The following is a 10,665-nucleotide window of genomic DNA, read 5'->3' as shown; positions in this document are numbered from 1 at the left end:
AAAATAATAAGCAAACGCTTCTTAATATGAACAGTATCATACTGTCACATTGAAGTAATCAATAAACACTACTGGAATACAAAGAAAGGTTATTCTTAGTTATAAATTTTTCATCAGCATTTTTTGTAATCCTATCTACATTTAAGCTCTCGCAAAAAAAGTCTTAAATAATAATATTTATTTATTCATATAAAATTTTATTTTGAATAATTTTCTTATTATTTTCTACGTAGTTTTTCTTACTGCTTCCAACTATATAATATATAAAGATAGATTATGGTACTTTTAATAGTAATAATAAGGGAAATTTACATACATACCACTTTATAACATCTTATTTACATATCTAATATTCAAAACTTTAATATTACATGCATACCACCCTATATTATTTTAATATCAAATATATCACTCATATTTCTTTCCTACCACTCATATATTTCATTTCCTACCACTCATAATAATAATAATGAATATTTTAAAAACAAAAAGATATATTTGAAGTGTTAAAATAAAAAAATCTCTTTCAACTGTGCGCGTATACAAACCCTACAAGCAATCAAGCATACAACCGGACAACACTTAAGATCTATGGTAGTAAATAAACTATTCACAGCATCATAAGCTTAAACTCGTCGAAACAAATGACCCCATCCCCGTTGAGATCAAATCTCCTTATCATAACCCTGCATTCATCCACGCTCTTCTCCTCTCCCAGCCGCCGCAGCCCACGCCGGAGGCTTCCCGCCGTGATGCAGCCCTTGCCATCCATCTCGTAGGCTGAAAAGGCTTCCTTGATAGTCGTCTCTCTGTCCTCCTCTTCTTCCATATCCACGAGCTTAACAAAGTCATCATATCCCAGCACACCGTCTCCGTCAGAATCCGACGACTCGACGATAGCTTCAGCCTCCGCCGGCGATATTTCCTCCCCGACGCTATGCAAGCAGCTGCACAGTTCAGCAGCCGAGATCTTACCGTCGCCATCTTCGTCGAAGTAGCAGAATACCCTCTCTAAGTCCTTCCCTGGTAATGTTACCGTCAGCCTTGATTCCGGTAAAGAAGATAAACATGGCTTTTTGGCCTTCTTGTGGGAGATTATGCCGTTGATTCTGGTTAATAAAGACTTGCAGCTTCCGCTGCCGCTAGAGCCAGTGTTGAGCTTCGACATGATAACAGACATCGTCAAGTTTTGTTGCTTCAACAGCAAGATAATAAGCCGATATCAGTTGGAAGATCTAATTAGTTTGGTGGTGTGAATCAACTTTGATGGGATTGTGGACAGTTGGAGTTGGTGTCCATTTATAGATTTCGGAAGTCGGTTGGAACAGAGAGAGAGAGAGAGAGAGAGACGGTTCTTCTGGGAAATTTCTATGGGCGGTATCTTTTACAGAGAAGGGTCAGCAAATCCAGCGCATAAGACGCTAAACACATTTCTTAGCTTTCAAGTTGAGCTAAGTATTTTAAAAAAAAAAGTGGAGCCCACTCATAAAGATCGTAGGTTCGTGGCATCACGCGGCAAACGCGATAATTAATTTCAACTGTTATTGTCAGACGTATTGGGTCTGTGGCTGTTTGTTTGCGCGTCTACTTATCGGTGCCATGGCGGCAGGTGATGTGGCGATCTTTGCGAGGATAAGTATTATCTTGTATTTATTTATTTTGATTTGAGATTATTTAATTTATTTGATTTAATAATTTATATTATTTAATCTGGGACAAGATATTCTCACCTTAATTTGATAATAATAAATTTTATTAACATTTAATTGACATGAACTTATATAAAATCTAAAACTGAATTAATTGATGATAAGACATGTATTTTACCTGCTATCATGATGCCATAAAAAACTATTTGTGTTTGTTCAGTATTTTCTCTTGTACTTAATGTCCCAATTGAGAGTTTTAAATAGAAGATAAATTGTATCTAATAGAGATAGTAGCAGTTGTTTATACATGAAGGGCTGTGATTAATCAAGAAAAGAGGTAATGCCGTTTGCATTGCTAGAGGTAGTGCAGCAGGAAAAGTAATGGCAGCATAAGGAATAATTATAATTTGGGCAGGCACATGTTATGCAGCTTTAACAAGCCCCTGCAAGTTGACGGTTCGGTCACAAAGTATCAATTTGGATCCAACAGAAAGGAATTTGGTTGGAGATGGAGACTTCGTAAAGACATTTACAATTTGATCATGAGAAGGGATAATGATGACGCACAAATGGTTGTGATTTGATAACACTCACGAATAAAATAATGATCAATTTTAATGAGTTAGTTGAGTATGAAAAACATGATTATGAAAATGCGAAACAACTGAAATATTGTCGCAACAGAGAGGTGTAGGAGCAGCAACTAAGACAATAAAATCATGAAGCAGACGACATATCCAAATGATATCTATTGCTGGAGATGAGAGCGATCGATGTTCAGCCTCAGTAGAGGTTCAAGCAAATGTTGCTTGCTTTTTAGTAGACCATGAAGCAAGTTTGTTGCCAAAAAAGATCCAGTACCATGTTGTAGATTTGTGATCAATATAATCCCAAGTCCAATCCAAAATTAGCAGAAGAGAAGCTGAAGATTGACAGGTTGAATAGGTAATTCAAATGTTAAGGTACCCTGGATATAACGTAGAGTGCACTTAAGCATATGGAAATGAATTTGTTGTGGTGAATGAATGTACTAACACAATTTGTTTAGAACAAAGGAGATATGTAGCCTAGTGATAATAAGGTATTGCAATAAGCCAATCAGCATGCAATATAGCTTAGGATCCTGAAATTTATTTGAGGCATTGGAAATGATAGGAGGTTTAAGTGTAATATGTGTTGTGACTAATTTGCATTCAGCCATATATATCTTGAAGAGAATTTCCTCACCATAACTAGCTTGATGTAGTATAAAATCCAATAGGTGATTCTTGCAAATGAATGCTAAGGAATTGAGAGGGCTTGCCAAGCTATTCAAGTTGAAAGCTACTATGAAGATCACGAAAAAAGAGTACTTAAGATTTAATCATGATGATTTCCAGCTACAAAAATAACATCAACATCTATAAGCAAGTAAATATAGATATCCTAATCTCTATAAAGAAAGAGGGAAGGAACAGTAGCAGTAGATTGAAATGCCAACGTAAGAGATTATCAGTAAAGGTAGAGAACTATATATGAGGCACTTTCTTAAGCCTATACAAGGCCTTATTCAAAAGACATATGAGAAGGATAATTTGAGTCCTAAAATCTCGGAGCCTGCATCATATTGACAGTTCCAGAGGGGTCCCATATAAAAAAAGTATTAGAGGCATCTAATGGATGAATTTACTGGTGAACATGCGTAGAGCAAAAGGAAAATTTTGATAGTAATCATTTTAGCAACAAGACTGAATGTGTCATTGAAATCAATGCCATATTCCCATGTATGACTTTGAGCCACTAATTTAGCCTTATAATGGAAAATAGAGCCATCAAGATGGTGTTGTATTTTAAATAGCCATTTCTAACTAAGTATATTTTAATCAAATGGTAGACAAGTTCGCCGCCAAGTTCCTTGAGTTTGAAGAACTTGAAACTCTTCTAACATTTCCCGATATCAGTGAGAAACCTGAACTGCAGCAGAGTAATATGAAAGATTCGAGAGGGAGGACATGTAGTGGTGCAAATTAAGAATGGTATGGGGTTTAAAATTAAATGCCTAGTTTCAAATGTCACTACAGGAAAACCCGTTAATACCTGCGGACAACATCCGCCGGTAAACATAGATAATCCGACGGAATAATGAGTTTCCGTCGGACTTTACGGCGGAATTTCATACGCCGGTTTCGGCCGCGTCGATAAATTATTTCCGGCGCAAAATTTGCGCCGGAAATTTCTCCGGCGCATGATCCGACGCATTACCAGCGGAAAAATGGACCGTTTTCGACGTTGAAAAACGTCTTAATTCCGGCTCCATTGCCGCCGGTAATTATCGTCGCATTATGCGCCGGCCTGTACCGGCGGATATGACGCCGCAAAGTGCATACACCCTAGAAGAATAAAAGTCGGTGATGTAGCGCTTCATCACAACGCATAGCGCATAAATCAACATCGCAATATTGGCGTCTTGAGAAGTTGAGTGCCAAAGTTTTGAACTTCACAACATCGTAGCGCAAAATTAAACATAACATACATGATTACACTTTAAGTTATATTCCTCAAACCAATATTATACCATAAGATAAATGATAAAAATTTTCTCTTATAAATTTAATGGTATTATGTTACTAGCTATTTTCTTAAAAAACTTTTTATATTATTATTAATATTATTATTTTTCTCCCAGCTTGTAAAAGGAACTTGATTTTGCCCCTGAGATATTGAGAGAGTTTTGATGAAGGAGATGGATGGTTTGATGAAGAGATTGTAATGCTTGCACTTATGTGTCGTTCATCGAGATTGATCGTAGCTATGAGGAGGCCCAGTCAACATTCTTACGCTGTTAGAGTATACTCTCAGCACATTCTACTTATCATGTTCCACTATTTGTCAATGTCAGCATATACTCCACTTCCCTGTTATTCTCTGTCTACTGCGGCTAATACAGGCTTTAGCCGTTATACACAGATTGTATTAGGCATTTATATTTGCCTTTATTTTCGCTGGAATGGAACAAGAACGATGGCCATTTTTCTCCTCTAAAACTGTTTTCTTCTTCTAGTTTGCTTGGCTTGATTTCTTCTTGCAGGTCTGTGAGGTGAAGCTCAACATGGTATCAGAGCTTTAGGTATCCGCCGTCAATGGCTTCGCAAGGATCTTCCGCCTCAGCTTCAGCCGCAGCGACTTCGTCGTCTTTGTCCGCAGCGATGACTGAGTTTACCGTGCCTTCTTCCTTAAAATTTCTTATGAGTAATTTGAAGCACATTGTTTCTACTTCCCTTACAAATGAGAACTATCCCATTTGGCGTCTTCAAGTATTCAAGCTCTTTTCTGCAAACGGATTTGAAGGGTTTTTGACGGGAAGCATCACCGCTCCGTCCATTTCTTCCGCTGATTCAAACTCAGATGATCTTCGTCTCTGGAAACAGGTTGATCAAAATCTTGTTTCCGCCTTATTGTCTACTATTTCTGCATCGGTTCTTCCGTATATCATCTCACTGTCTACCGCACATGAGATTTGGGTAACTTTAGAGAAACGATTGCAGCCCACCAATCGTTCACGGGTGATTCAGCTTAAAAACGAATTGCATCATATTCAAATGAAGGATCTTACTATGACACAGTATCTTGCCCAAGTCAAAACTCTTGTGGACAACATATCCTCTTCCGGTGGGCACATTGACGTTGAAGATGTTATACTCCATACATTGAATGGTTTGCCTTCTATTTACAATCCATTCAAATCAGGGATTAGAATAATCCAGCAAACTATTACTCTTGATGCCCTGTATTCGCTCTTGATTAGTGAAGAAATAAATTTACAAAATGAGCAGCACAAGGAGCTTCCGACTCCTTCAGATCATACGGCATTATGGGCGCCGCGTTCAAATACAGCTCGTGGAAGATCTTCTACTAGAGGACGTGGCCGTGGAGCTTCCTTCAGACCAAATGTATCAAGTTCGAATGTCTCTGCTCCAGCCAACTACAACAGCAACCGTCCGAATGTCTCTGCTCTGCCTGTACCAGCTGGTTACCGTCCGACTTGTCAAATTTGTGGAAAACCTGGACACATTGCCTTGAATTGCTGGCACCGTTGCAATATGCAATATGCACCTACCAATTCAACTGGAAATCCACGAGCGTATCTTACTAATTCAAACAACAGTGTGTCTTCACCAATTTCTGAATGGGTACTCGATTCCGGAGCTACCTCACATTTGACGCCAGATGCCACACAGCTTCAACAGCCCACACCTTATTTTGGATCGGACACTGTTTCGGTTGCCAGTGGGAACACAATGCCAATTCAGAATACTGGGCAAGGAATTTTACCGTTGCCGGACACGAACCGTAAGCTCCGCCTTAAAAATCTTTTACATGTTCCACTTCTTTCTCATAATCTTCTTTCCATTCACAAACTAACCTCTGATAACAATTGTTCTATATTGTTTGATGCTCATGGTTTTCTCATTAAGGATCTCTCGGACAATAGTATTCTTCTCCATGGTCGCTCGCGAGATGGCCTTTATCCAATTCCACATGTCTCCACTGCTACTTCTCAAGCCTTGCATTCTTCGGTCAGCTCTGTCCAGCCGTGGCATACAAGGCTTGGTCATCCCAATCATAGGATTTTGCAATGTCTTTCTAAGTTAGTTCCCTCTATATGTACTTCCTCTTCTAGTTCTATGTGTATTTCTTGTAATGTGGCCAAGAGTCACAAATTGTCTTTTCCTTCTTCTGCTAGTCATGTACTCAAACCTTTTCAATTAATACATTCTGATGTTTGGGGACCCGCTCCTGTCTCATCATTCAATGGTTTTCGTTATTATATTATTTTTATAGATGATTCCACGAGATACACATGGATATATCTATTGCACTCAAAAGTTGAATCCTTTTCAACATTTCAACATTTTCATCAACTTATTAAAAATTCATTTAAAACTTCCATTCAAATTTTGAGGACAGACGGTGGTGGTGAGTATTCAAGCACTGCATTTAAATCTTATCTATCACAACATGGCATTACTCACCAACTTAGTTGTCCCTACACACCTGAGCAGAACGGTCTTGCTGAACGCAAGCACCGTCATCTTTTGGAAACTACTCGCGCGCTCCTTCACACAGCTCATCTCCCCAATACATTTTGGGCAGAAGCTCTTCTCACCGCTAATTATCTCATCAACATTTTACCTACCACAGCCTGTCGTCTTTAAATTCCTTATCAACTTCTTCATCATAAATTGCCTTCCTATCATCACTTAAAAACATTTGGATGCCTATGTTTCCCTTGGCTCCAACCCCTCACTTCCAACAAATTGTCTCCTCGCTCTCAAGAGTGTATTTTCCTAGGTTATTCTACTTCTCATAAAGGTTATCGTTGTTTCAATCCCCTCACCAATCGGATCTATGTTTCTCGTCATGTCAAATTCTATGAAAACATATTTCCTTTCCAACAATCTCTTCCATCTTCCACTAGAACATTACCTACTCCACAACAAAATCCGTTTCTACTCACTCCTACAACTATACCTACTTCAAATGGCACACATTCTCTGTTCCCTACTCTACCCAACCCAACAATCAGTCACAGCTCTTCATTATCTTCTCCAATGGAATCTGATCTACCTCCACCTCAAATACCTTCCACTCACCCAATGCAAACCAGGTTAAAAACTGGTCATCAAAAACCCAAAGTTATTCTTGATTTACTTACGGTTTCTCAGTCAGCTACGGTTCCTACTACCTATGCTCAAGCTTTACAAGATTCTTCGTGGCGAGCTGCTATGTCAGCAGAGTTTATGGCTCTTCAAAAACAAGGGACCTGGAGTCTCGTGCCACCTCCCCCACACAAGATTGTTCTCGGCAGCAAATGGATTTTCAAATTAAAAACTAACTCAGATGGTCAACTTGATCGTCACAAGGCACGTTTGGTGGCTCAAGGCTTTAATCAAGAGTTTGGTATTAATTTCAATGAGACTTTTAGTCCAGTGTCCAAGTTACCTACAATTCGGATTCTTTTGTTATTAGCAATCCACCGAAATTGGCCAACACTTCAATTTGACATTTCAAATGCCTTTCTTCATGGCGATCTTCACGATGAAGTGTTTATGAAACAACCTCCTGGTTTTGTTGATTCACAATACCCGCATTATGTTTGCAAGTTGAATAAAGCAATCTATGGTCTCCGCCAAGCTCCTCGTCAGTGGTTCAATAAACTGACTCAATCCTTGCTTCAATTCGGGTTCACATTCAGTAAAGCTGATCCTTCACTGCTTATTTATACCAAATCTCAAATTCAGCTATATCTTTTGATCTATGTTGATGATTTGCTGCTCACTGGTAACCATACTCCCACCATAGAGACACTGCTGCAACTGCTACGCTCTCAATTTTCATTAAAACAGCTGGGTTCTATCGGCACTTTTCTGGGCATTCAAGTGCACCGCACTTCTACAGCAGTCATTTTGCATCAAACAAAATATGCATCGGACATTTTGGCTTCCGCTGGATTCACCAATTCCAAGCCAGTCCCGACCCCTACTGTTCTCAAATCTTCCAAATCCGGTTCTACTTCGCCTCCTTTCACCGACCCGCAGTTATATAGGCGTTTGGTTGGCTCTCTTAATTATCTCACGATAACTAGGCCCGATATTGCCTATGCCGTCAATGCAGCTTACCAACATATGCATAATCCAACCACAGCTGATTTTCTTGATCTAAAACGAATACTTCGTTACATTCAAGGCACCTTGAATTTTGGATTACCCCTCATACCCGGTAATATGCAATTAACAACATATGTTGATGCTGATTGGGCTTCTGATTCAATCGACCGCAAGTCTATCTCTGGTTTTTGTTCCTTTCTTGGATCCACACTCGTCTCTTGGAGTGTTAAAAAGCAAAGCACGGTGGCAAAGTCCTCAACTGAAGCTGAATACCGCGCCTTAGCATCTGCCACCTCTGACATTATTTGGCTTCGACGGTTACTTACTGACTTTGCCATTCCTCCAACTAGCCCTACAACCGTCTTCTGTGATAGTGCTTCCGCCATTGCCTTAGCTCATAATCCAGTTTTTCATGCTCGTACAAAGCACATCGAAATTGACTACCACTTCATTAGTCATCATATACTACAAGGCGCTATTGCAGTTCATCATCTACATTCACTTGATCAACCGGCTGATATCCTCACCAAACTGTTATCACCCACACGGTTTAATCTCTTACGTGACAAACTAACCATTTGCTCTACTAATGCTTAGTTTGAGGGGGGCTGTTAGAGTATACTCTCAGCACATTCTACTTATCCTGTTCCACTATTTGTCAATGTCAGCATATACTCCACTTCCCTGTTATTCTTTGTCTGCTACGGCTAATACAGGCTTTAGCCGTTATACACAGGTTGTATTAGGCATTTATATTTGCCTTTATTTTCGCTGGAATGGAACAAGAACGATGGCCATTTTTCTCCTCTAAAACTGTTTTCTTCTTCTAGTTTGCTTGGCTTGATTTCTTCTTGCAGGTCTGTGAGGTGAAGCTCAACACAATTTCCAGAAGTTTCTAATTATACTTCAGTTAATTGATCATTTGGACTCTAATCAAATCATCTTTTGGATTGTTGGTTTCATCTTGTCAAGATGCATAGTTTGACTATAACCGCACTGTAATCATATTTCGAATAATTCTGAATTTAATTTTTGATATTTCTAATATAGATGGTGCATCAAATTTCGTGTCGATGAAGCGAAATTTTAAAGGCATGCAAAACAAATAATTTTAAATACCAGAGAAATAAAACATTAAGTGTAGAATCAGCATCTAGACAACTAGCGTAGATCATAGTCAAACACTTTGAATTGGTAAAATTGTTCTTTGTGGCTTGTTAGTGGCAGAGAATATGAAGATCCGTAGACCAAATTCATGGTCAGAAGTGCTCAAACTTAATCATGGGGGTGGATCAATTCCATCTCCACGACCTTATCTTTTCATGGTAAAGAATCATTCATATAAGCCTCAAAATATGCAAAACTAAGGCTTCGTTTGGAACGGTTTTCATATTACTTCTTAAAGCGGTTTTTTAGTATAAAATTTTAATTTTTATATTAAAAACTTGCTTTAAGAAGCAGTAAGAAAGCCGTCCCAGACAAAGCCTATGGTTTCATTTGGGACAATTTTCTTACTGCTTCTTAAAACAAATTTTTAGTACAAAATTTTAATTTTTTATTGAAAAACTACTTTAAGCAACAGTAAGAAAGCCGTCCTAAATGAAGCCAACGTCATAAGTCACCACCCAAATTTATATTCATTTTATATGTGTTGCATCCTGAAGTATTCGCGTCGGTAGAGAAATTTTGATTTAACGTCTTAACTTTGTACGAAAATCTGGCATGCAATCATATAAGGAGAGAGGATGTAGCATTTATGAGATACACCAATATTTTTATGTGGAAAACCCCTGAAAATGGGGAAAAACCTTGGGGCCTAGCCCAGTTTGAATGAATCCACTATTATTCGCAATCAATTACAAATGAGGCCCTTCCTTAAGGGGAAGACCTTGGATTGATGTACATTTATATGAATTACATTACACTATGGTAATATAAAAAGTCACTATTGACATGTTCATTTGGTCGGAAGGACCATAGTCGGTGGACGACGTAAGTCAGAAGGATTGTAGTCGGCGAGCGACGAAGGTTGGAAGGACCATTGTTTGACGATAGATGTTAGAAGGATCGTAGTCGGCAGACGACGAAGGTTAGAAAGACGGTGTCAGGTAGAAGTTCAGGAATAGACAGAAATCCAGCGTCGGATATATGTCCGGCGAAAGTCCGACGTCAAGCAGAAGTCCGTCGTCTGGTAGAAATCTGACGACGAGTTAAGGTCTGGCATCGAATAGAAGTCCGATGTCAATCAGAAGATGGGGAGAACTCCGGCCTATTGGAGCAAAACTCCAAAGTCATTTGATGATTGGACAAAATTCTGGTGTTACTTGGAGATTGGGCGAAAAAATTCTGGTGTTACTTGGAGATTGGGT

The 10,665-nt window shown here is 38.9% G+C and overlaps 1 protein-coding gene across 1 annotated transcript; it reads right to left on the bottom strand.

Moving 5' to 3' along the window:
* Positions 1-523: 523 nt before the first annotated feature.
* Positions 524-1,339, bottom strand: LOC110093243 (probable calcium-binding protein CML31). Its single transcript, XM_020818069.2, has one exon. It carries the CDS (start codon positions 1,178-1,180, stop codon positions 611-613), a length of 570 nt encoding a protein of 189 aa, XP_020673728.1. The 5' UTR covers positions 1,181-1,339; the 3' UTR covers positions 524-610.
* Positions 1,340-10,665: the final 9,326 nt, after the last annotated feature.

This window comes from Dendrobium catenatum, unplaced genomic scaffold, assembly GCF_001605985.2.
Source record: "Dendrobium catenatum unplaced genomic scaffold, ASM160598v2 original_scaffold_4717, whole genome shotgun sequence".
NCBI lineage: Eukaryota > Viridiplantae > Streptophyta > Magnoliopsida > Asparagales > Orchidaceae > Dendrobium > Dendrobium catenatum.
The sequence above is the reverse complement of the archived record's forward strand: the minus strand, read 5'-3'. Positions and strand labels throughout refer to the sequence as shown.